This window comes from Hylobates moloch, unplaced genomic scaffold (assembly GCF_009828535.3).
Source record: "Hylobates moloch isolate HMO894 unplaced genomic scaffold, HMol_V3 SCAFFOLD_19, whole genome shotgun sequence".
NCBI classification, from domain to species: domain Eukaryota; kingdom Metazoa; phylum Chordata; class Mammalia; order Primates; family Hylobatidae; genus Hylobates; species Hylobates moloch.
The window spans coordinates 35,070,089-35,096,638 of NW_026652294.1; the positions used below are offsets into that span (position 1 = coordinate 35,070,089).

The 26,550-nt window shown below is 47.2% G+C and overlaps 1 protein-coding gene across 5 annotated transcripts in view; it reads right to left on the bottom strand.

The window, feature by feature from the left end:
• Positions 1-2,557: 2,557 nt before the first annotated feature.
• ZZEF1 (zinc finger ZZ-type and EF-hand domain containing 1) overlaps positions 2,558-26,550 on the bottom strand; it is a 136,898-nt gene continuing 112,905 nt past the window's right edge. For 2 of the 5 annotated variants that reach the window (XM_032138334.2, XM_032138333.2), the window contains exons 43-55: positions 20,896-21,095; positions 18,350-18,469; positions 16,774-16,965; positions 15,326-15,426; positions 13,496-13,631; positions 13,031-13,390; positions 11,981-12,124; positions 10,052-10,220; positions 9,784-9,882; positions 9,144-9,309; positions 5,303-5,456; positions 4,582-4,653; positions 2,558-2,695 (exon numbers count right to left, since the gene is read on the bottom strand). In XM_032138334.2, the coding sequence (XP_031994225.1) occupies positions 2,615-2,695; positions 4,582-4,653; positions 5,303-5,456; positions 9,144-9,309; positions 9,784-9,882; positions 10,052-10,220; positions 11,981-12,124; positions 13,031-13,390; positions 13,496-13,631; positions 15,326-15,426; positions 16,774-16,965; positions 18,350-18,469; positions 20,896-21,095 (1,994 nt within the window). In that variant the 3' untranslated portion in view covers positions 2,558-2,614. Of the gene's footprint in view, positions 2,696-4,581; positions 4,654-5,302; positions 5,457-9,143; positions 9,310-9,683; positions 9,883-10,051; positions 10,221-11,980; positions 12,125-13,030; positions 13,391-13,495; positions 13,632-15,325; positions 15,427-16,773; positions 16,966-18,349; positions 18,470-20,518; positions 20,681-20,895; positions 21,096-26,550 lie in introns of those variants that run through there. The other 3 variants (XM_058431632.1, XM_058431633.1, XR_009211131.1) reach the window with 3 other exon arrangements.

Consider the following 26,550-nt stretch of genomic DNA (forward strand, 5'->3'; position numbering starts at 1 on the left):
GGCTTGGGGGGAGGATGATCTGGAGGAAGGCCTACGGCAGCTTTCCATTCTTTCAGCCCTGAGCTCCCGAGTCTCCGCCTCGCATCCGTTCGGGCGCGGTGTAAACTCCACGCCTGAGCTCCACGAGACACGGCGGGGCGGAGGGAGGAGGGAGAGACGAGTCCACACACAGGCGTACCTTATTATATAGAATTTGTACAATATATTTCTCTTCGTTTGCATATTTTACCCTCAGCTTAACATCCTTTTTACAGGCTGAACTCACTCAGGCTGATAGAATCAAAATTCTTTCAACCAAATAAGAAAAATTCAAAATCGTAAACCCGTAAGAAAACAAATTAAAAACGGTGGTGAAAATGCGGCACTCCTCTCGTTAGGAACAGGGTCTTTTTGTACAGCAGGTATGCTCTGGAACAGGATTTCTTTACAGCGTAGGCACGTGTTTCCACCTTTGCTCTGCGGGCTTCGCCTCCTCCGGGCCTGGGGCTGCTGGAAAGCGCCGGGACGCGACGGCTCGGCAGCGCCACCCGGTGGCGGAGGCAGAAGCGGCCGCGCGGAGCCGGGAGAGCAGCCGCGGGTGCGGGCGGACTCAGGCTTGTTTCCCGTGAACTGCAGCGAAGATCCCAGAGCAGCAAGGGCAGTGGGCGGACAGGTGCTCTGGGGAACCCAGCGTTTATTTACAGCTGATCTTCCTGACGGGAGGATGGAGTACAGCGGTGGCCACTGCCACAGGGGAGGTGACTCCTGCCCTGCCGCCCGCTTTACTGGGAGTCTGGGGTGTGGAGGGGCGTGGGTGGCGCTATCTGGTCTACCTTACAGGTTGGCTGTGAGTCTGAGCACGCAGCAGGGCCTCCCTCCCTAGCACCAAGACTTGTTTCCTGTGAGTCCCCTCTTGGGAAACTCTTCACTGGGAGACCTCCTCGGGTCTGAGGGGTGCAGAAGGTGGCGCCTTCTCTGCGGGGGGTGTAGGCAGCTCCCAAAGCAAGGTAGGTTTGGCAACGAGCAAAAGATGGGAAAAGGGTTTCTACGGAGCCAGCAGCACCTGCCTATTCAGGTCCCAAGCCACGGGAACCAGGCCAGGCCTTTCCACCAGGATGATGGCCTCAGTCCTCAGGCCACCGAGTTCCAGGATCTGCCCCATGTGTTCGTCTCCCTTGAATCCCATCCTCCGCCCGCCCCAGAATGGTTCTACCAGAACTCCGGGGTTTAGCTGAGAAGCTAACTGTAGGGCTGTGAAGCCCACCGCACCTTGGAGTCCTGACCCACAAGGCGAAAGTGCTCTTATAGGTAGATGCTTCCAGACCTGCAGACTCGGGCCCTTGCAATCCAGATCCCCGCAGACCCTGCACAGAGGGGTCTTCAGAGGCCACGGGGCACAATGGGCCATGGCAATGCTGACCTGGTCAAGCTTGGCCTTGGTAGTGGGGCCCCTTCTCTGGCTCTGGCACTGTGTGGTCGGACGTGCTTTGGGCCCAGACACTGCCCCTAAAGGCGTGCTCCAACCCCACGGGTCCCACTAAGGCCGGCACACAGCCCACGCGCCAGGCTTGCTTCATGTTCCTAAGCGTGGCTCTGGAGGGAGAATCATCATTGGCACTCCAGGGCAAGACTAAACCCATCAAAAGAAAAATGTAAAACAGCACTGACTAGAACTAATGTCGTTATTGCTACAAGTGACAGCCAAACAGCCACGCAGAGTCCCAGAGGTGGGTATGACAGACTACCATGACTATCAAGCAGAAATAAAATTATGTGGGTTTTTACTCTTAAAATAAGATATCCTCTGATCATCTTCAAGGTACAGAAGCTCACACGTGCTCCTCACATTCTGCTGCTTTCACAGAATGGTCAGTCCCTGGTCATGCCCTCGAGCCCCTCCAGGGAGACAGTGTGGTTCTGCTCTAAAAACGTGAGGTGGAAACTGAAATATGTCAAAACAACTGAGAAACTGCGGCTGTGCTGCCTGGTGCGTGAGCAGACGTACAGGGGCGCCTGCCGGCTGTCCCCAAGGGCACTTGTTCTCCTCAAGGAGTTCTCTGGGAGGGCGCGGCCGTGCAGGGAGCTAGCTCGATGTCTGGTTCTGTACTGGATGCTCGGGGATCAGTGGTGGCCAGGAGGGGCTCTTGCCAGTTTTGGTTTGGTGTGAAAAGCAAAGAGGTGCTCCCAGGCTGGGCAGCTGCTGGGGGTCTTGCTGGAAAGGTGGATCTGGGTGGACTGTGCCTCCCTCTGAAGGCAAGTGCAGGCAGTTCCAGCTCCACGGAGACAGAAACCAGTTGAGAGAGGAAGCTTCCAAGTGTTCCCAAGCCCACAGCTCCTGCAGGGACAGCCTTTGGAGAAGGCTGGTCTCTGAACCTTCTCAAGGGCCCCCTGCCCACCCCTTCTGAGGCATTCTGCATTGCCTGGCTTATTTTCAACATGCTACAGCCTGTGCTTGTGTCCAGCCTACGCACGGGAGCTCTTGGAGACGTGGCTGCTTGGCAATCCTAACTGGAGTGGAAGTCAGCTCAAGGAGAGCCGGGCACTGGCGCTACAGGAATCTTCCTGAATGAGGTTAGATGTCTGCTCTAAAATCCCTGTGGCAGATGAGCTAGTCCCATGCACGCCCCACCAAGGGCTAACACTCCACATTCCAGAGGCGGGTGGCCTTGTTTGGGTAGTTGATGGCCAGGCTGATGGCAGCAATGTTCTGCAGAGCCTGTGGAGGGAAAAAGAGTTGTCGCCAATGTCAGGAGCCACTCCCTCGTTCACTGAGTGCTGATAAGACCCTCAGCTGAGCACTGAGGACGTGGGGATGGAGGAGGGGGGCCCTGAGATGAACCAGATGTGTTCCCCTCCCCCAGAGGCCCGCAGGGTGGAGAGAGAGAAAATGCTATTAAGAGCACATGAAAGCTCCAAATGTAGGCAGGAATCATCACTGCCCAGAGGGGCAGTCCCAGCGTGGGGGCTGAGAAGGCTGTCTGCACAGGTCTGGGAAAACTCTCTGGGGAAAACAGTGCAAAGATGCAGGTGGGGAAGGGCATGGCACTCACAGGAAACGAACAGCCAGTGCTGGGGACCAGAGGGAGTAGAGAAAACAGGGCCAGGAGGGCACTCAGATGCCCTGGAGGCGAGGCCAGGCCCGTCAGGCCTTCAGGGTCTGGACAGCAAGAGGGTGGAGGTGGCTGAGGGAGGAAGAGAGGGTTGGCAGGGAGAGATGTCAGGGAGAAACGTCGGGACACTGGTGCAGTACACTCGACAGGCTGTGGGGAGGGTCAGAAGAGGGTAAGGAGGAAACGGAGACTGGACAGGGGCAGCAACAGGGACCCGCCCACAGGCAAGCCACCATGCTGAGCTTTGAGGCCAGGATGCGCAAATATCAAAATTTCGTTACGTGATGTCATGAAACCTGGGGTGGCGGCAGCAATGCTGGTAGGTAGCTGTTGGGGGTAAGGGAGTTTCTACTCGGCCTACAGGTCTCGGGTGAATTCGCACATACTCTTCGGTATGGGCTTGGGGCATTCCCACTTTTGAGCGTACACGTCAAAGCCTATGGCAGGAAAGAAGACCCTTTTCCTGCAAAAGGGCAGTGTGTTCGGAGAATACTTCCAAGGGACAGAGCGCTGTGCTCAGGCAGGGCTCTTGGCTGGGTGTCCCGGCTGGGTGTCCACCCACGGGTAACCCTGTGAGCCTCAGTGTCCCTAGCTGTCCTCCGGGGTGGTGGGGGTGTTGGGCCACACATGCTATGATATTCAAGGAGTCTGGGGCCAGGCGACTCCCGAGACCCTTTCGGGGTCTGCAAGGTTCATTTTTCACTTTCCTTCTCCTGAGTATATGGTGGACTGTTCCAGAGCCTGACGTGTGATCTGACTGCAGAAGCAGACATGAGAATCCAGCTGTCTTCTATGAGGCCAGACATGAGAGGGGTCTGCAGGGATGGAACACAGCACCACCCTCTGCAGGCATTCCTTTTTTCTTTTTTGGTCACCTATTTGTCCCAGAGCACTCAGTGATTACTTTGTTTTGAAAAGTTAGAGTCGTTTTTCACAAGACGTGTTATTCATGTTAACATGAAATGGGTTCACTACTTTAAAAAAATAAATTGATAAAGGTTTAAACTTTTGCTTAATTTTTAAATTGAAAATCTTGTTTCTAATGGCACATATGGATATATGTATAATAGACATATCCAAAAGCTTTCTGAGCTCCTCAGTCAGTGAAAAGTGTGAAGCGTCCTGAGACCAAACAGCTGTCAGAAGAAGAGTTCCGCTACCAGAGAAGCAACTCACATCTAAAAATATGGGAAATCTAACTCCACGGAAACTTCAAGAATCAGCCAAACTAAATTTAAGGCATCGGTTGTTTTGGTTTTAAAGACACAAATTCTTCTGACCCCACAGTTTAGAGTGAATGACTCTGATAAATGGGGCTCGTGTGCACTCTCTGAGCACCAGGAGGAAGTGACTGAACTGGAATGAGCTCTGTGTGAGCTCCGGGTGGATTCTGTCCTACTCAGACGCAATGAACAGACCTTCTCTGCCCTGGTAATGGTGAGATGGTGGCGCGCCAGCCTGGGGGCCAGCTCTGTTGGGGTGGAGAGAGTACCTGTGCCGCACAGCGGAGAAGGTGGTCGTCTGTGGTTAGGGCCAGCAGGTAATCCTGCAGCACGCCAAGCTCCTGCAGAGAGAGAGCAGGGGCTGTGAGAGACAGCACCAGATGTGCAGTGCAGCTCTCCCAGACCACCTGGGACACCCGCCTGCGAAAGCACAAGCCTCTTATGGGCGGATGCTACTCACGCCGCCCAGCACCACGTGGCACTGCCTTGCTCAGAACCCCGGCGGGAGCCAGGTGCCCGGTGCTGGGGCCACCTCTGCCTCCACCTGCCCTTGGGTGACCAGGCCGGGACCCCTCCTCAAGCCAGTTTCCTCATGTGTGAAAGGGGAGGGAAGCCAAAGAATTCTGAAAGGCCCTTTCAGCTCCCACATTCAATGAGTCTATTGTGCTGATGGGAGGAAAAAAAGAGGAGGAAGCAGAAATAACCTATCATTTTATTTTCCAAAACTCACTGTTGTCAAGGGCTGATCCCAGGCGGTTTTTCCCCCATTGGCTCTAGGCCTGACAAAATAAGCAATCTCAGAGCTGACCTGAGGGTTTCCCAGGCCTGGGAGAGGCGAGAGCCTCAGACTCTCAGCCATGCCTGTCCTGTGTGGCCTGTCCAGACCCCGGCCACTCAGGCTCTGATGAGGCAGCGACTTCTGCCCTGGGTAGCAGAGGGAGCAAACGCACACGGAGGCACCGGGCTCCCTGCCCAGACCTCAGGCCTCACCTGGGCACGGTTCTCGGTGACGAAGAAGAGCTCAGTGAGGGCACGATGCAAGGGAAGGAGGATGCCAGGCTGCGTCACGTCCTCAAACAGGCCGTACTCCATGTGGGTAAAGAGCTGCCACAGGGGCTTCAACAGCGCAAGGTCACACAGGTCACTGCAGGAGGAGCCCCGGAGGTGGTCAGTTTACTGAGGGCCACGCCAAGGTCACATGGCTTACAGCTGGCAGGAACCGCAGCTCAGACCCTCCCTCTCCCACAGCTGGTACAAATGATTATAAAGTTGTCTCACCTATGCTCCCCACAAAACAGCCACGAATAGTCACCAACAGCAAGGAAGGAAAGGGGCAGAACCTAAACTTCAAAACCAGGCTCCAAGGGAAAGGAGGTCGGAAGTGTGCTCACGGGGATTACGGTGCATCTTGAAAAATGGATGTTATGGGCTAGACATGGTGGCTCACACCTGTAATCCCAGCACTTTGGGAAGCTGAAGTGGGAGGATCACTTCAGCCCAGGAGTTGGAGACCAACCTGGGAAATAAAGCGAGACCCTGTCTCTACAAAAAATTAAAAAAAAAAAAAACAAAAACAAAAACAAAAAACAAACAAAAAAAAACTAGCTGGGCGTGACAGCACCCAGCTACTCGAGAGGCTGAGGTGGGAGGATCACTTGAGTCCAGGAGTTGGAGGCTGCAGTGAGCCACGAGTGCACCACTGTACTCTAGCCTGGGCAACAGAGTGAGACCTTGTCTCCTAAAAAAAAAAAAGTTATGAAGACTTTCCAATGACAGTGGGAACTCATCTCAAGATAAATATTAAATGAAAAAAAAGCAAGATGTGGCTGGCCGTGGTGGCTCACGCCTGTAATCCCAGCACTTTGGGAGGCCAAGGCAGGCGGATCACGAGGTCAGGAGTTTGAGACCAGCCTGGCCAACACAGTGAAACCCTGCCTCTACTAAAAATACAAAAAATTAGCTGGGCGTGGTGGCAGGCACCTGTAATCCTAGCTACTAGGGAGGCTGAAGCAGAAGAATTGCTTGAACCCTGGAGGTGGAGGTTGCAGTGGGCTGAGATGACACCACTGCACTCCAGCCCGGGTGACAATGCGAGACTCTGTCTCAAAAAAAAAGAAAAAAAGCAAGATGTAAAACTACATATACAAAATAAAATTCAAAAATAACCTGCATATACAGTATTTTCTCTATGCATAAGAAAAACAACAGTAAACAGACACAACAAAAGATGCCACCAGCAGTTGACCCTATCAGCTTTCTAGGTTTTCTACAATGCTCACTGCTTTTATAATGAGAAAAGAACATTTAAGACGAGCGTGGTGGCTCATATTTATAATCCTAGTTACTCAAGAGGCTGAGATGGAGGGATCACTTGAGCCCAAGAGTTCACGGCTGCAGTGGCTATGATGGTGCCACTGCACTCTAGCCTGGGCAACAGAACGAGACCCCACCTCCAAAAAAAATTAAAGAAAAAAAAAAGATGGCCAGGAGCGGTGACTCATACCTACAATCTCAGCACTTTGGGAAGCTAAGGTGGGGGGATTGCTTGATCCCAGGAATTTGAGATCATCCTGGGCAACATGGCGAAATCCCGTCTCCACAAAAAAACAGACAAATTAGCTGGGTGTGGTGGCGTACACCTGTAGTCCCAGCTACTCAGGAGGCTGAGGGGAGGGGATCGCTTCAGCTTGTGAGGTGGAGGCCGCAGTGAGTTGAGATGGTGCCACTGCACTCCAGCCTGGGCGAAAGAGCCAGACCATGTTTCCAAAAAAAAAAAAGGTAACGATGACTACCATTGTTACGATTTTCGGCTCGGCTTATGAAACACAAGAAGATGCTTGCAAGGTTGCTCAGGCAGAAAGCTTTTCCCTAAGTAAAGCAGAGCCTCTGCTGAGAGAATGAACTGAGGGTTTTTTTTTTTTTTTTTTTGCGTTTTTACTCAGAGGAAGACTGTGCTTTAATTCCAACTCAATATCCTTTGGAGAAGAAAAATTATGAAATAAATAATATTCTAGAACTTGTTATATGGCTATATATAATTGTATAATATTGGATTTTGCTTTTTTTAAAAATAAATTTGCTTTTTCTCTTATGACTTGAAAAATTATTGTGTATATTTAATTGTTATCTTGAAGCCAATCTCTTTCTCCCAGAGGAATAAATCTTCATAAAACAAACAGGAAAATTCTGATAGCTTTCCAGCTGGGTTTTCAGAGAAGCATCAGCATGTGAGGTACAATGTACCTGCGAGCTGAAAAGGTCCCTCCCCTGAGGACTGCCCCTTGTGTGTGGCCTCCGGGCCAAGCCCTCAGGCAAGCCCCTCTCTCACTCTATGAGGAGCACGCATGAAAGAGGCTAGGGTGGCAAGCCATGCTGGGAGTTCCCTCTGAGCTCGGGACAGAGGGTGCGGGAGTGTCCCCACTGGAAAGAAGGTTGCCAATGGCCAGCAGACTGTGCAGGCAGGGGCACATGTCTTCCTTCCTGCTGCAGGCAAGAAGGGCCCGCCAGCCAGGAGACCATGGAGATAGATGTTCCATGTTTCATAAGCACTGCTCAACCAGACTGTTCTTACTGGACTCGACGCTCAAGTGAACAGAGCTAAGCCCATGTGGGGCTGAGCAATCCTGTCTGTGTATGAGGACATGGGGGTAACAGCGAAGCATGCCCAGCTCTCCCCTCTCTCTCCACACTGTCTATGGACTGACTACACAAGCCATCTTGTTCTCTCCCCTGACTTTGAGAGTCCTTTATTATTTTAATGACAGTTCCATATTCCATGAGAAGACAACCTGTTACTTCAAATATCATCACTGCACTCTGGCTAGCATTCTGTGTGTCTGTGTCTGTGTGCCTTAGAAATGCAGGAAAGAGGAATAATGAGCTCCTGACAGGGAGGGTTCTGAGCAAGGAGGGTGGAGGCCAAGCAGACAGACAACATGTATGGCACAGTCACTACCATCTTCCCTCATAGATGAGGAATAAGGCAATTATGTCTACAATTCCCAATTCAACACTGTATGTCCTACCTATAGCGCAAAAGGCAAGAACAGTGTCTAAGCATTGAGAGGAAGAAATAATATTTATTTACAGATGACATGACTGTACACCAAATAATCTGCATATATAGTCTTAGAATGAACAAATTTAGTAAGGTAACTGGATATAATGGCAATATACAAAAATTAATTGTACATCAGCAAAAACAAAGCTAAAACTAAAAAATACCAATTATAGTATCAAAAACATTAAATACCTAGTAATAAACTTAACAACATGTTAAGTCCTCTACATAGAAACCTATAAAATATTACTAAGACCTAAACAATAGAGGAATATAAATAGAGGAATATATAATGGCTGTGGATCAGAGGACTTGGTGCTCTAAAGATCTTGATTCTCATCAAATTGATCTATAGTTGCACCACAGCACTCCATCCAGCCTGTGTGATAGAGTGAGACTCTGTCTCAAAAAAAAAAAAAAAAAAAAAAAATCTATAGAGTCAAGTGGAGATTCGAATGGAACAAAACTGACTCGATGCTTACCCTTCTATCATACACTAAAATGCATTCCAGGTAGATATTCCTCTAAGTGTGAAAGGAAAAACAAGTTCTAGAAGATAACACAGGGAGTATCTTCATGACCTTCGAGTAAGGCAAACATTTCTTAAACAAGACACCAAGAACGCTAGCATAAAGCAAATGACTGCAAAACTGGAAGACATTAAAGCCACAAATGTCTCTTCATCAAAGACTACTAACAGCATGAAAGGGCCAGCCACAGAGTGGGGATACATATGCCTGGCAAAGGGCTCCCATCCAGGACGCCGCTTACCTGTGGCCGCAGCATCGCACGATCCTCAGAAGTAAGTGGATGGCTTTTAATCGTTGATGGCCAGTCTGGCGACAGGCCACGCCCACCAGCCATTCCCAAATTTTTGCCAATGGGAGATGAGGCACAACCCTTTCTTCTGACAACATCTGCTTCAAAATCTCGAATCCTGGCCAACACCCCAAGACACAGATATATAAAGAGATACGTAATAAGTAATATTATTATTAAATAAAGTATAACAATTGTGTACGTTAAGAATTCTACATTTTATAAACTGCTCAAATTTTAATAACTCTGATCATTTAAATTCTGGCTAAAATTAAGGCTTTTGTAAAAAATAACACAGGGGTCATATTTCCAGTTCCTCCTTTTTTTCAAAATGCCCTGGCAAATTCTAAGAGAACAAGCATCTTTTTCAGGTCCTGACAGAATGCTTCTCATAGCTGGCCATTCAAGTTTACAACTAGCCAATGAAATCACATTCAGGAGTGACAGGTTGGGGCCTGTGAGACAAATTTGGAAAGTGTGAGAGACAAGTACCTGCTTTGATTTTAACCAAGATCAGTGACATCATGGCACCCACAGCCATGGAGTGTCCCTGGCAGGCAGATGGTGTGAACGCAAAGCCCAGAGCACACACCTGTCTGGAACCGCCCCAGGTGTCCGGCCGTCACGGTGAATTTGTAGCCCCACTCGGTGTTGCTCATGTCGGAGGTGAAGCGGTAATACAGAGTGTCTCCTAGGCACACAAGAATCAGAGGCAGATCAGGAACTGGAGCAACAGGGAATGGCAGCAGTGGTGAAAGCTATTAAACCCCTTTCAACATTCTCCAGTAAGTTCCCTTCTCAACATTAAGTTTAAACACTGCCTGTGAAGAACCTATCTAATCGAGTATTTGTTTCACTACCTGGAAGTTCAAAATCTTTCCACTTCTGCTGAGACCCGCTGAAGCTGTGTCGGTCTTGCTGGAAGTCACTACTGCTGGACATGGCTAACTCGTCACAGCCCTCCTCTGTGTTGCACTGAGAGTCGAATTTGATTGAGAGGTAGATGGCACCAGGAATGTGAACTTTATCCTAGGGAGGGTAAATGGAGAACACTTCTGTCAATGCTGCTCACTAGACACTGACTGCAGCTGTCCCATGCCGAGTCCTGTGGCTGGACCCGGGTGCGTGAGAATGAGTGAACCACAGCCCTGGCCTCCAGGAGTGCAGAGTCCAGCTGGGGCGAGGAGCATGCACAGACTACAAATATGGTACAAGGAAGGCACAGCGGGGCAGGCGACACGGGGCCCCAGAGAAGGAGTGTTATGCTGCTGTGAAGAGTGAAGAGAACAGGAGGACCCTGTCAAGAGAAGGCGGGAGTGGGAGGCAAGGTGGACCTGAGTGCATGGGGTGCATTTCAGACAGGGGAACAGCCCTGTGAAGGTCTAGCACGTTCAGGGAATGGCAAGGAGCTTGGCGTGTTTGGAGTAAAGGGTGTGCTACATGGGCACATATGCTTGGGAAGCAGAAACAGGGGCAAGACCTGACTCCAGAGAGACTGGCAGGGGTAGACACTGAAGGCCCTGGGCATGAAAATGAGGCACTCAGACTCTGGACAATAGGGGAAACCCTGGAAAGCTTTGGAGAGGTTTGCATGGTGTAGCATCACTGACAGCTGGTGTGGAGCAAGGCTGCAAAAGTGAGGAAATCAGAAAGTAGCAGCAAAAGGAACCCCAGAGAAGGGCAACGGGTGTCCAGGGTCAGTGGAGAAGACAAGACCTCTTTGGGGTCGAACCTGGTGGCTGACCACATGTGCCTGTGTGGGACCAAGGGAGTGGGGCTGGAGCCCAGGAACATGACGAGAGAAGAGACTTGGAAGGAAGACAGTCAGGAGGTTATACTTTTAAAAAACACAATCTCAGCTGGCCAATATCCCAGTTCTAAATCGGTTTTCATCATCCACCTTCGCTGCTGCAGGTGCCTTCCACTCAGCAGACGCCTGGGCAACTCCAACATTTGTTTTCTCTCTAACATTTTTAAAAGTGCTAATGGAGGCCAGGTGAGGTGGCTCACACCTATAATCCTAGCTCTTCGGGAGGCCGAGGCAGGCGGATCACGAGGTCAGGAGATCCAGACCACGGTGAAACCCCGTCTCTACTAAAAATACAAAAAATTAGCCGGGCATGGTGGCAGGCGCCTTTATTCCCGCTACTAGGGAGGCTGAGGCATGAGAATCACTTGAATTCGGAAGGCGGAGGTTGCAGTGAGCTGAGATCACACCACTGCACTCCAGCCTGGGCGACAGAGTGAGACTCCATCTCAAAAAAAAAGTGCTGAAGGGATATACGTGGCCTTAAGTCAATGAGAATAACGGAGGCTGCCCAATCCTGCCTCATCAAAATGCCTACCTCCCTGCCCAGGCACAAAGTTAAGGATGGAAAAGATGAGACTCTGATTCAGTTGCGGGAAATTTAAAAAGGGGCTGTAGTATCCAAGGTGGGGGCAGATCATTAGGTGGCAGGTGAAGAGTGAGGGTTCAACCTGGACCACGTTCAGACTCACTGTCTCACTGTGAAGCCAAGGACTCACTCTCAGGAGCTTGCTGCAGGGAAAGTAAAGCTCTCCTCCAGGGCTAGGTGGCGCATTTTCTTCTATTAAAACAAGAAATGCCCGGAGAAGAGAAGACTTGCTAGTACAGAATCCCTGGCCTCAGGGAGGCAGACTGCAGTTTGTTCATGGAAGCACTTTCTTGGACAGGTCTCTGCTGTCCAGGGGGAGAGAGCCACGGAGCGGGCTGATGAGGTCTCTGCCACTCAGTCGCCCTTATAGGGCCTGCCAGCCCCAGGCCCTACCTCGAAGTTGGTGTTGTTGTTATACGGGTGTTTAGATTCCCTCACTTGCACCTCCATTCCCGGCTCCTCCATGAACTGGCAGGCAGCCAGGGCCATGGTCCCCAGCATGTCCTCTCGGCAGCCCTGGAGCACTTTCTGTAGGATCTGGTGGGAAACAGACAGATAAGGTCAGGGCCTGCTAGTGGCATCAGGAAGAAGGGACAGTTTACTTCAACCCAAGACCCACCCAAACGTGCTGGCATCATCTTAGACCTAGGACGAGCCTCTGTGACTCCACCACCCAAAACCAACTCCACCAGCCACCTCTCACTTGACCAGGCTCTTGCTGTCAGTCAGGACACTGCAGTCCTTTTAGAATGATACTGCTTAGAGGTGGTCTGAAAGAACTAACTGAACCAATCATAAAGGGTCCTGGTCCTTGAAGGAGTCCCCAGCCAAGCAGGTGGATTGGCCTACGGATAAATAATGGCCACACAATGTGATCCATGCCTAGAGTGAGGTGCAGAGTTGGGAGCACTAGGTGGCAAGAACTGGGGGAGGACACGCCTATGCAAGGGCCCAGTAGAGGCAGCGTGGCTCCCTCTGTCCCTTCCGAAAGATAAATATGCTAGAGCAAGCCTGCCAGCACCTGCAGGGCTGCAAGGCCGGGAAAGGACCTTGAGGTCTGGTGGTGGTCTCAGATGGGCAAAGCAAGGCTGAGAGGCCAAATGAACTTCCTCAGGGACTGCGTGTGTGTGTGTGTGTGAAGGTGGGTGAGGGACAGGATCAAAAAGGAGCTACCAAATGTGCCTCAAGATTTCTGCACTTGGAAACTGGGAAGATGGTGACAAAGCTTTCTGGTTCAGCTAGAATTCGTGCTCAGGGCCCGAGTTCCTCACTAGCCCAATCCTTGGGAGAGGATACAGTGGCCCTACCTTTGCTGCATTCACACCTGTCAGGGAGCTGCACAGCCACACAGGTAGCCTCGCTCCAGGAAGCACTCACTGGAGGAAGCCTGTGGGGCAGAGGAAGAACCTGGTGGGTGAGCATAAGCTCATTCTGCATAACTACCTTCTCCCACTCATGCTTTTCTTCCAGCTGCATGAACATATCCAAAATGTAGGTCATATGGGCAGGGCCACTGAGCTCCAGGATGTCCTCGCTCACTGGCACGTGGCTAGGCCACTCGGCGAGCAGGGATGCGAGCACGTGGCGGGCGTACAGGACAGCTGTGGCCTCGTTCACTCGGAAGAGGTAGTCCCGGACAGCCCTCTTACTCTTGCAGTTCAGCTCCTTGTGCAGGAGGGCGGCGCTCTTGCTACGGCGCTGCTTGGCATAGCTCTGCTGCAGTTCGCTCTCTGTGCTGGAGATCAGCTTCTGGGTCACAGGGTTCGATTCAGCAGTGGCTTGGTCGCAGCGTACAGGCCGGGACTGCAAACCCAAGACCACCATTACAGAGGTCTAGCCTTCTTACAGTGGTGGTATGGGGAGGGGGATGGGGTGCAGACACTTTGGGTCCAAGGTCGGGTGACATACCAAGCATGGCAGGATAATCATGTCTGTATCCACAGCTTTGGCGCTCTGCTCTTCCAGCCTCAGACTCTTACTGGGCTGCCACCGCTGAGCCAGGGACCGTATCCTTTCATCTGTGGTGAGCTCATCACCATCGAACCTGAAGAAGGGCAGCATAAAGTTGAGTACCAACAGTGTAGAGAGGCCAGAGTTTTAACCTGCACTTAAACTTGTCGGCAATGTTGATCAGAGTTGTTTTTCTGTTAGTATCAATGACATTATCATATTCTGTGTTTTGCCAATTGGATTCACAGCCTTCACTTATTTATGGATACAGAATGCATGTATGCTCTGTGGCAGGGGATGCAAACTCTCCTGCAAAATCCATTCTCCTTTTCTATCTTTCCCATTTTTAAAATTAATTTAAATGTTTTATTTTCATTTAAAAAAATTTTTTTTTTTAATTTGTTTTTTTAGAGACGACGTGTTGGAGCTATGTTGCCCAGACTGGCCTGGAACTCCTGGGCCCAAGTGATCCTCCTGCCTCAGCCTCCCTAGTAGCTGCGATTACAGGCTCACACCACCATGCCTGGACTCCCCTTCTTTCTTTTTTTTAAAAAAAATTTAACAGAGTTTAACTGAGCAAAGAGTGATCCCCGAATTGGGCAGCTCTTGAATCAGAATGGGTTCAGAGTGACTCCACTGCTGTGGTTGGAGGTTCATGAACAGAAAAAGGAAACTGACACACAGAAAACAGAAGTGAGGTACAGAAACAGCTGGAATGGTTACAGCCTGGTGTTTGCCTTATTTGAATGTAGTCTGAACAGTTGGACAACTTTGGCTGAAACTCGGTGGTGCTTCTCTCTCTCTAAAGCTCCCTGAGTTTTAACAAGAGCCACAGTCACCCAGCTAGAGACATGGTTAACAGCTAGATGTGCTGATGCCCCTGGGTTCTGGGCAGTGCAGGTGAGTGAGGTGGTGTGCCACCTCTGGAGTCTACTGGACTAATGGCACACTCCCTTCTCCACCTCCCCCCTTTCCTCTGGGCTAGAACTGAGAGGTGGGGTGGCCGAGGGAGCCTTCACTCCACAGATGAGAACGCTGGGATTGCTGGGTCCCTCTGTGGAGCAGAGCTGTCACCCACCCCAGACTCTGCCTACCTCTGGACTGTCATGTGAGAGAAAAACAAATTCTATCTGCCCTGATCCATTATATTTCTGGTTTCTTAGTTAGAGCAGCTTAGACTGTACCCTAACTAATGCAACCCTGCTTCATCTCACAAAGGCTTTTAGGCAATATATAAGAAACTAATAAAACAGAAACATGAAATATAAAATAAAAGAAAAATTAAATGAGAATTTACAATGAGTAAGAAATCAAAATTAGGATATGGGGGATGGAGGAGACTAGATTGCAGATATGTAAAGATCTACCCAAATTAAAAAGCTGGGCCCAAAAACCAGCTCTGAACTTCCTGGCCAAGAGAAAGGGAATGTTCTTAATTTTAAAAATCTCTTGAGGAGAAAAAGTTCCTGCTCTGCGCTATCTGCTCCCTGGGATTACACATGAGGGACATCTTGGTGCCTGCCCAATTTCTGTGTCTATAAAATGAGTTTCCTCTCAGAGGCAGACTACAAACATAAGTTCTAAAGAGGAACCACAGCGCACTTCGAAGATGATCCAGGTAATGTAGCACAGGCCACCTCCCACCTCGCCTTACAAAGGACTAGCAACTGCTTCCCGGCCTGTCGGAGTGTCAATCAATCCAGAAGCCGCTGCCAGGAAGTGCATACCCTCCCGCCCTCACATGTTCTCTCCCTGGCCACACTTCAGCTGCACTGAAATGTCCCTTACCTCTTCTGAACCTCCAGGAAGAAATAATCAGTCTTTTTCATCTGCAGTTCGTATATGGCCCGGAGAATGTGCAGAGGGGCATTAAGGGCATCATGAGCCATCTGGAGGCCAGGGGAGGACGCAGACAAAAACCATTAAAAGTGCTTCAATACAAGATTGATAAACTGCACTGAAAACTGAGAAGACAATATAGCAAAAGCTTCCACAGGTTATGACTGAGGAACATTATATGGGTAGTTTAAAAAGCATATACAATTGTAAGCACTAAAACATGGACTGTAACATCTACATTACGACTGTAACTTCAAAGGAAATTATAAAACACTAAAACCCCAAAGAAATATCCTATCAACAAAATACAATGCTGATAGTAGATACTTACCATATCGTATTCACAGCTAGCATCTCTATAACCGTTTTACACTCAAGTTTGACAACTAGCACATACACGGGCACTGTATTTTCTTTTGATTTTTTTGACAAAGGGTCTCACTTGGCTGCCCAGGCTGGAGTGCAGTGGTATGATCATAGCTCATACCACTGAGTACCCAAAAGCGTAGAAAGGCAAGTTTTAACCTGCACTTAAACTTGTCAGCAATGTTGATCAGTGTAGTTTTTCTGTTAGTATCAATGACATTATCATTTTCTGTATTTTGCCAACTGGATTCATAGCTTTCACTTATTCATGGATACAGAAATGCATGTATGCTCTGTGGCAGGGGATGCAAACTCTCCTGCAAAATCTGTAAACTTGAACAGAAGTGATCCTCCTGCCTCAGCCTCCTGGGTAGCCAGGAATACAGGCGCATGCCACCACACCTAGCTAGTCTTATTTTTTGTAGAGGCAGGGTCTTGCTAAGTTACCCAGGGTGGTCTTGAACTCCTGGCCTCAACTGATCCTCCTGCCTCAGCCTCCCAAAGTGCTGGGATTACAGGTGTGAGCCACTGTGCCTGGCTGGGATTTGCTTTTTCTGACATTCTACGCTACATTCTGTTTACTCTTCATTTAGTCACGACTTCTGAAGTCCAAGCCCTCATCCTTTTCATATTGTTCTGAGGAAGAATAGATTACCTAGGAAAGGTAACAGTGTATTTCTGAGGAACTATGAGGAAGAAACTATCGTATAGAGTTCATGGATGAGCCTTATGGCTTTAGTAAGCCCTCGAAATTCATGCAAAATTTTACATACATATTTGAATGTGTATTTTAGGGGGAGAGAAGACCTAAAGCTTTTGAGTTTATAACCCAAAATATTAAGAACTATTGCTGTGGGGCTTTTCTGTTCTTCTGGATCAATTCTGCACAACATAGACTGAGTCTTTAGGAAGTGAATTCTCAGGACAGCAGACAGAAGCATTTTCATGTTTAGGCTAAAACATGGCCCGGGCCAAAGAGAAGCCATCCCTCAGAAGCCCCTCCCAAGCCACAAGATGACTCAAGAACACACCAAGAAACAGATTCTGGTGGGCTCATCCAGGCCCTCAAGGGGGTCCAGCTTTTTCTGCTCTGGGTCGCCAGGGCTGCTGACTGGTCGTTCCACCTCTTCCTCTCGGTCCCCTCGCTCATCCAGCTCTAGGTCTCCGTGCTCAGCCAAAGCGTTGATCTCCTTTTTTGAGGAGTACAGCATGATGGATAAAATCTACACAGAAAGAAAATCCGGCTGAATGTGAGCACTTAGTGGGTGGGAAGATGGTACAGTCCTTTAATCATGAAAATATGGGCCTAACTTTTTAAGACATCAGAATTTACTTGAAGAATGTGAAATTAGAAAAGAAACACGAACGTATGTTTAATTATACTTTGTAACTGAAGAAATACTAACTGAACACTATGGAGACCTTTGTGTTTATTAACTTTCCCACAGATGGTATAAACTGCTATCATCCTTTTTAGAACTTCTTTTGGCAAAATGTAAAGAGCTAGGAAAATGCTCATATGCTTTCACCTAGCAACTCATCTGTTACGAATAATGTAAAATATACAAAGTTATTTTCATAATATGCTCAGGGAAGCACTAATACCAAAAAAACTGAAAGCCACCTTCATGTATTATATGCAGCCATAAAAAATGTTATGAAAACTACATCAAAACCTAGAAAGAAGCCCACATGCCATCAATTTATTTGAATACGATGCTCATGATGCAGTCTAGATTTACACACGCACCACAAAATGCACAGAAACAAAACGAGAAGGAGAAAATACACAAAATGCTAACGGCAGCTGTGTCTGGGATGGAGTTTGGAGGTGTTTTTTTTCTTTTATAAAGTTTTCTGCAATGTGGTTCTCATAATAAAAAATTTTAATTTAAAATATTCTCTAAGAATAAAAGTTCAAATACTCCCCAAATTACCCATTAATATGTTTTAGCACATTTTCCTTAAACCTAACCAAATCCTCTCCTGGCAACTGAGAGCTGTTTCTGCAGGTTCCAGCCTCTGCTGGGCTGTGAATGGCCGCTCACTCCCTCCCGTGTGGCGGCAGCCTTTCCTGGGCCGTGAATGGCCGCTCACTCTCTCCTATGCGGCAGCAGCCTTTCCTGGGCTGAAAGCTGGCACTGGGCACAGAAAGTCCACAGGGAACCACAGTAGTTCTGCTAAGAAAACTCTAAGGTCTACGGGGAACAGTAATAAAATTACAATGATCAACTAAAATCTTACATACAAATAAACATAAGTGAGGACAAATTTAGAGGCTGATTTTGGCTGAAAGCAACTTTAAAGGGAAATAGTAATTCAAGGGTATACTTTATTACCATGATACAATGGTTAATCATGTGTTTCCATAAAATGCTTCTCTTTCACTGTTCTTTGAACAAACATTAAATTCATTTTCCCTGACAGGGGTAGACAGGTGTCATAATCCCTATTTCCAAAAGGGAATACAGAAGCAAGGGAGTTTTCAACACTGTACTAAATGAGTGTGCACAGGGCAGAAGCAGCTGGAACTCGCTGACGTTTCTAACTCCTAGGCCAGTACATCTGCACCAGGAAAGAGGAGCAGGAGTCCCTCTCGTCTCTTACTTCCAGGTCCCGGAGGAGCCACGTTTTACTAAAGCCAGTCCCTTTGCTGCACTTTTTCACCAGCAACTTCAGCAAATCCGTCTGAAGGAAGGTAGCATGGGTCTCTTCAAAACCGTGAGCCTGCCAAGCAGAAAAAGAATGATCTGTGACTGCCTTGGAGTGAAGAAGGTACAACCTTAGCTATAACTCAGTCTGTTCATTCACTCATTCATTCATTCATTCATTCATTCATTCATTCATTCATTCATTCAACACATACTTTTGAATGAAGCCTATTTTATGTCACACCCCCCTGCTCTAACTTCCAAGAGCTGTCCGGTGCTCTTTAGGCTAAAATCCAAGCCTCTGATCCTGGCTGACAAAGACCTACAAGGTCCCTGCCTGCTTCTCTGGCTGCGCCCCCCCTTTCCTGCATTATTCTAAAGCTTGGGAGGTGTTCTTTCTGCTCCTTGACAACCACGCTTGTTCCATTTCGAGGCCTGGAGCTTGCTACTCGCTCTGCGTGGAATGCTCTGTCCAGTTTTCCCAAAGCTGACTCCTTATCTATCAGTTCAAATTTTACCAGAGGCCGGGTGCGGTGGCTCACGCCTGTAATCCCAGCACTTTGGGAGGCCGAGGCGGGCGGATCACGAGGTCAGGAGATCGAGACCATCCTGGCTAACACAGTGAAACCCCGTCTCTACTAAAAATACAAAAAATTAGCCGGGCGAGATGGCGGGCACCTGTAGTCCCAGCTACTCGGGAGGCTGAGGCAGGAGAATGGCGTGAACCCCGGGGGGCGGAGCCTGCAGTGAGCTGAGATCACGCCACTGCACTCCAGCCTGGGCGACAGTGAAACTCTGTCTCAAACAAAACAAAACAAAACAAAACAAAACAAAAATTTTACTAGAGAAAGGCTTTTTTTGACCCACAGCAGTTTTTCTTGCAGGCCCCCTGTTGTCTCTCTTGCTGGTCAGACCACAAGCTCCAGGAGAGCAGGGACCTTCTTTCTGGCTCCAACACTACATACTCAGTTCCATCTGGCCCTTGGTGCTCAGCAAATATTTGCTGAATGAAGGATTCAAAGACAGAAATGATTGCTGCCCTTAGGGAGTTTATTTTCCCTTTCCTACTACAATGTAAGCAATGGAAACAGTAGCACATTGTGATAAATGTCATGAACTAAAGAAACAGCAGGCTGGGCACCATGGCTCATGCCTGTAACCCCAGCACTTCCAGAGGCAGAGGTGGAAAGATGGCTCAAGGTCAAGAGTTCAAGACCTGCCTGGGAAACATAGCAAGACCCTGTCTCTACAAAAAAAAAAAAAAAAAATTAACTGGGCACGATAGTGCATGCCTGTGGTTAGTCCCAGCTACTTGGGAGGCTGAGGCAAGAGGACCCCTTGAACTAAAGCATTTGAGGCTGCAGTGAGCCGTGATCACAGGTCTATACTCCAGCCTGGGCAACAGAGCGAGACCGTCTCAAACAAAGAAATGCCAGAGAAAGCCCACAAACAAACCAACCAAACAACAAAAGAAACAGCAGATGAATGGTCTCAATTCTACAACTACAAACTCCCAGGGCTGGATCAGAGCTGAAATGCCACTGAGTCCAGCTCTTGTGGTGTTGAGTGCCCTCCATGACCTCCCTATCAGTGCTTCCACTGAACAGCCTTCAACTGAGCTCCTCCTTTCATGGATATCTCTGTTGGGAAGATGATCCTAAAAGTGAGCTGTCATATATTTCCTTGAAAGATCATTCCTCCTAATCACTGCCTCTCAGGTATCGGAAATTCTCGTAAGTCAGCTGCTCAACTCCATGCCAAATATTGCCCAACTTTTTTTTTTTTTTTTTTTGAGATGGAGTCTCACTCTGTCACCCAGGCTGGAGTGCAATGGCATGATCTAGGCTCACAACAACCTCTGCCTCCCGGGTTCAAGTGATTCTCATGCCTCAGCCTCCCAAGTAGCTGGGATTACAGGTGCGTACCACCACACCTGGCTAATTTTTTGTATTTTTAGTAGAGATGGAATTTTGCCACGTTGCCCAGGCTGGTCTTGAACTCCTGAGCTCAGGCAATCCGCCTGCCTTGGCCTCCCAAAGTGCCAGGATTACTGCTGTGGGCCATTGCGCCTGGCCATCACCCAGCTTTTCAACTTGTCTACCTCCTTCCACTCCAATTATCAAACCTGTTGCTCATCCCCGGGATGCTAGCACCCTCTAATCTTCCCTTCATCGTCTATGATGAAGCACAGGAGGTGTCATTTAGAGAGGAAAGTGAGAAACTTTTCAGTTAATTTTTCTTCTCATCTGACAAAGTTGTGTTCCCATGAAGTAGTAGCATCAGATTCCTTGAAACAATGGAAAGACAGAGAAGCCAACTATCAGGAAAACTGTATTTTCTCTTTGAAGTTATCTGTGCGCAAAGCCCACGCGTTTCTAAAAATAATCAAGATCCTATGGTTTACCATCCATCAAAATCAGATGGCATTTCCTCCTAGTTAATCCCCACGCAGATGTCAAATTATAGCCAGGTCCACTGCCAACTGGAGAAGCTCACCATTACCTTTAGTGTTTTATACAATCCTTTGAGGGCCAGGGACAGGACCCAAGTTGCTTCCACTGCCTCGGGACAATGGCTGTCCATGCTGCTTTGCAGAAGGTGACTGGCGATAAAGGCAAAGTGCTGGGAGTATTGGCTCAGCTGGGCCTGAGAGTCACCACATTCTTGTCCTCCTCCCTTCTGGACCAGCTGGTAGTCCTTCACTGAAGGGTGACATCAGACAGAAAAAGAAAGGCACAAAAAGTACAGTTCATGCTTCCGGCAGCTATTTCTTCCATAGTAACATGCCTTACTAAAGTAGAGACTGCAGAAACACAAATCTCCTGGGCTCAGTCTTAGCCAATAAAGCCAGCTTGCAGGTAAACACAAAAATAATAATGGCTACCTATCCATCAAGCAACTGAGTGGGACAATGTGCATTCTTACTATTGTGCATAAGCAGGCCATCTCCACAGGTGTTAACAAAAGTTCTTAAAGATAGCATATATGAGGCCGGGCGTGGTGGCTCATGCCTGTAATCCTAGCACTTTGGGAGGCCAAAGTGGGTGGATCACTTGAGGTCAGGAGTTCAAGACTAGCTTGGTCCGCATGGCAAAACCCTGTCTAAAAATACAAAAATTAGCTAGATGTGGTGGCACATGTTTGTGATCCCAGCTACTCAGGAGGCTGAGGCAGGAGAATCACTTGAACCCGGGAGGTGGAGGTTGCGGTGAGCCAAGATCGTGCCATTGCATTCCAGCCTGGGCGACAGAGCCAGACTCCGTCTCAAAAAAAAAAAAAAAAAAAACAGTACACATGAGATTTCCATTTCCAAACAAGACAGAACAAGAGAGACTGGATTTACTCTCCCACCTTAAACAACCAGAACACTGAAAAAACATGAAACAATAGCTTGCAAATATTGGGCAAAAGGTAGTATATAGGACTATGATCCCTGAGAGAAGGGATATAAACTAGATCAGCCCTCCAATAGCACCAGCTATCTGCAGACGATTTCCAAGCTGCAAAGTGGGAAGCAAACATCCAGGCAGAATCCAGCAGTCTCAATGAATTAAAGAAACAGAGATCAGAGTTCAGGGAGGTCAAGACAACTAGAATGTACAGGGCAGAATATCAGAGCAGGGAGATGCAGAGAGAGAGGGGTGGGTTGGGGAGAGCTCTCCAGAGATCCAGAGTCACTCACGAGTCTGTGGCTGCATGCTGACCTGCACATTTCTGTGAAAGGAAACTACCTGGGGCAGGAGAAAGAGCTACAGTAGACAGAACAATTCCTGGAGCTCACAGAGAGCTGGGAATATTTTGTCTTTCCAACAGTGAGAGTGGAAGTATCCTGGTGGAGATGGAGGGGGCAGAAAAAATATTTGAATACATAATGGTCAAAAATTTTCCAAATTTGATGAAAACTGTAAATCTAAGGAGCTCAATAAGCACCTAAGCAGAAGAAACATAAAGAAAATCATGTCAAGGCACATGCATAATTGAATTGCTAAAAATACAGCCAGAGGAAAAAGAGACATTACAAAAATGTAGCAAAAGAAGAATGACAGCAGACTTCATCCCAGAATCTACACAAGCCAGAAGACAACAGACCAACATCTTCTTTTTTTTTTGAGATGGAGTTTTTGCTCTTGTCACCCAGGCTGGAGTCCAATGACGTGATCTTGGCTGACTGCAACCTCCATCTCCCAGGTTCAAGTGATTCTCCTGCCTTGGCCTCCCAACTAGCTGGGATTACAGGTGTCCACCACCACGCCCAGATATTTTTGTATTTTTAGCAGAGACGGGGTTTTACCATGCTGGCCAGGCTGGTCTCAAACTCCTGACCTCAGGTTATCCGCCTGCCTCGGCCTCCCAAAGTGCTGGCATTACAGGCATGAGCCACTGTGCCCGGCTTTTTTTTTTTTTAAAGAGACAGGCTCTTGCTCTATCACCTAGGCTAGAGTGTAGTAGCATGATCATAGCTCACTGCAGCCTTGATCTCCCGGGCTCAAGTGATCCTCCTGCCTCTGCATCCAAAGCAGCTTGGATTACAGGTGTGTGTCACCACACCTGGCTTTCTAAAAAATTATTTTTAGTAGAGATGGGGTCTAGCTATGCTGCCCAGGCTGGCCCCAAACTCCTGGCCTCATCATCATTTATTTATTTATTTTTGTAGAGAGAGAATTTTGCTATGTTGCCCAGGTTGATCTCAAACTCCTATCCTCCAGTCATCTTCCCACCTCACTCAGACTCTCAGAGTGCTGGGTTATTTTGTTTTTCTTAATGATTTCATTTTATTTCCAGTATTGGCTCTTTAAGTTTATCTTTTTGAGTTTTGTTGTGGTTGCTCTAGGGTTTACAGTAGTGTACCTTCAAATAATTTCTTAAATGTTGTTCTAGGGTTTACACTGAACGCCTTTAACTTATCATAGTCTACCTTCAGATAATATTATACCATTTCACATATAGTGTCAGAACATTACAACATTTTCCACTCCATTCTTTGTGCTGTTACACATTTTACTTCTATATGACATAAATCTCACAATACATTACATTTTTTTGCTTCAAAAAGTGAGATACTGGCCAGGCATGGTGGTTCACACCTGTAATCCCAGCAATTTGGGAGGCCAAGGCAGGCAGATCACCTGAGTCAGAAGTTCAAGACCAGCCTGGCCAATATGGCAAAACCCTATCTCTACTAAAAATACAAAAATTAGCTGGATGTAGTGGCAGGTGCCTGTAATCCCAGCTACTTGGGAGGCTGAGGCAGGAGAATCGCTTGAACCCAGGAGGTGGAGGCTGCAGTGAGGTGAGATCATACCACTGTACTCCAGCCTGGGTGATGGAGTAAGACTCTGTCTCCAAAAAAAAAAAAAAAAAAAAAAATTCCTAAATTCAACCATCTTGATAACTGCAATAAATGTAAATGGTCTAAACACATCAATTAAAAGACAGGGATTATCAGATTGGATTTTTTTAAAAAAGACAAGAAATCCACTTTAAATGTAAAGGCACAGGCAGGTTAAAGTGAAAAGATGTGAAACCCATGGATATGAAGGGCCAAGAGTATTTTTGATTTGAGGTTGGCTGAGCCTCTGGATGCAAAACCCACAGATACGAACGGCCAACTATAAGGGACTCATCCACGAATTTTGCTATCTGTGGGGAGTCCTGGAACCAATCCTCTGAGGATACTAAAGGATGACTATTCTATGCGAATGCTATTTTTAAAAATGCAAGAGAGGCTATATAAATATTAGATTTCAGAATGAGGAATAGCATTAGGGATAAAAAAGGGACATTTCATAAGAAAAAGAGAAACATACAATTACAGTTAGAAACTTCTATAGTCCTCTCTCAGGAATTGTTAGAACACATAGATAAAACATCAGTAAGGGCACAGAAGACTTGAATAACATTATCCATTGACTTGACCTAATTAACATCTATAGGATACTCCACCAACAACATAATACACATGCATTCTCTTCAAGTGTACATGGAAACAGACCTAATTTTGGACAATAAAACAAATTGTAACAATATTCATAATAGGACTGAACTAATTAAAAATATGCTCTCTGACCACAAGGGAATTAAACCTGAAATCAACAACCAAATGATATCTGGATATCCCCCAAATATTAAGAAACTAAATATCAAACTTTTAAATAATCCACAGAGCAAAGAAAAAAAAATCACAAGATAAATTAGAAAATATATTGTGACCTAAATGAAAATGATATTCCCCTATATCATAAAAAAAATTGTGAGATGTTCCTACTGAATCCAAGGGACACCGAAAAAGAAAAAAAAATAGTGGATGTGGCTAAAGTCATACTTAAAAGGAAATGTACAACATTAAAATTCTTCTATTGCCAAGGAAGAAAGGTCTCAAATCAGTGATGACTCCTACCTTAAGAAACCTGTAATCCCAGCACTTTGGGAGGCTGAGGCGGGTGGGATCACTGAGGTCAGGAGTTCGAGACCAGCCTGACCAACATGGTAAACCCTGTGTCTACTAAAAATACAAAAATTAGCCAGGCATGGTGGCATGTGCCTGTAATCTCAGCTACTCAGGAGGCTAAGGCAGGAGAATCACTTGAACCCAGGAGGCGAAGGTTGCAGTGAGCTGAGATCGTGTCACTGCACTCTAGCCTGGGCAACAAGAGCGAAACTCCATCTCAAAAAAAAAAAGAAAAAAAAAAAGAAAGAAACCAGAAAAGCAGCCAGGTATGGGTAACTCATGCCTGCTATCCCAGCACTTTGGGAGGCTAAGGCAGGAGGATCACTTGAGCCCAGCAGTTTGAGATCAGCCTGGGCAACCTGGTGACATCCTGTCTATTAAAAAAAAAAAAAAAAAAGAAACTGGAAAAGCAGTAACAACACATTAAACACAAAGCCAGAAGAAATAAGGAAATTTATCTGGGCAGTAATCAAAGAAACAGCAAACAGAAATAAAAGAAAATTGAATGAAACCAAAGTTGGTCCTTTGAAAAGATCAAATAACTTGATAAATCTCTGGCTAGACTATCTAGGAAACAAAAAGAGAAGACATAAATTGCCACAATCAGAAAATAAGAGAAGACGGCTAATATCCCAATATGCCAGGCTGAGAGAAATTAAAGAAACCTAAATATATTCTCTAAATAAACCGAACGATGTACCATGCACTCAATATAGACAGTCCCTGACTTACAATGGTTCAACATAATGATTTTTCAACCTTTATAATGGGTTTATCAGGACATAACCCCATTATAAACTAAGGAACATCTGTTTGGTTAAGATATCATCCCAAATGAATCTATAGATTCAATGCAATGCCAATCAAAATCCCAGAAGGCCATATACTTTTTTGAGACAGGGTCTTGCTCTGTTGCCCAGGCTACAGTGGAGATCATGGCTCACTGCAGGTGATCCTCCCATATCAGCCTCCCAAGCAGCTGGGACTACAGCATGCCACCACACCTGGCTACTTATTTTATTTTATGTAGTGATGGGGGTCTCTACAAAGTGCTGGGATTTCAGGTGTGAGCCACTGCGCCTGGCTCCTGCAGGCTCTTTTATAGAAACTGATAGAAACTCTTTTATAGAAGCTGATTCTAAAATTTACACAGAAAGGCAAAGAAACTAGAAGAGTCAAAATAATTCTGAAAAAGAGCAAAGCTGAAACACCTGATTTCAAAATTTTATACAAATTTAAAATAGTCTGGCCAGATGCGGTTGCTCATGCCTGTAATCCCAGCACTATGGGAGGCCGAGGCAGGTGGATCGCTTGAGGTCGGGAGTTTGAGACCAGCCTGGCCAACATGGTGAAACCCCATCTCTACTAAAAATACAAACGTTAGGCTAGGCGCAGTGGCTCATGCGTATAATCCCAGCACTTTGGAAGGCCGAGGCAGGCAGATCACCTGAGGTCAGGAGTTTGAGACCAGCCTGGCCAATAGGGTGAAATCTCATCTCTACTAAAAATACAAAAAATTAGCCAAGCGTGGTGATACGTGCCTGTAATCCCAACTACTTGGAAGGCTGAGGCAGGAGAATTGCTGGAACCCCGGAGGCGGAGGTTGCAGTGAGCCGAGATCGTGTCACCGCACTCCAGCCTGGGCAACAGAGTGAGACTTGGTCTCAAAAAAATAAAATAAATAAATAAATTTACAATAGTAAAAAGTA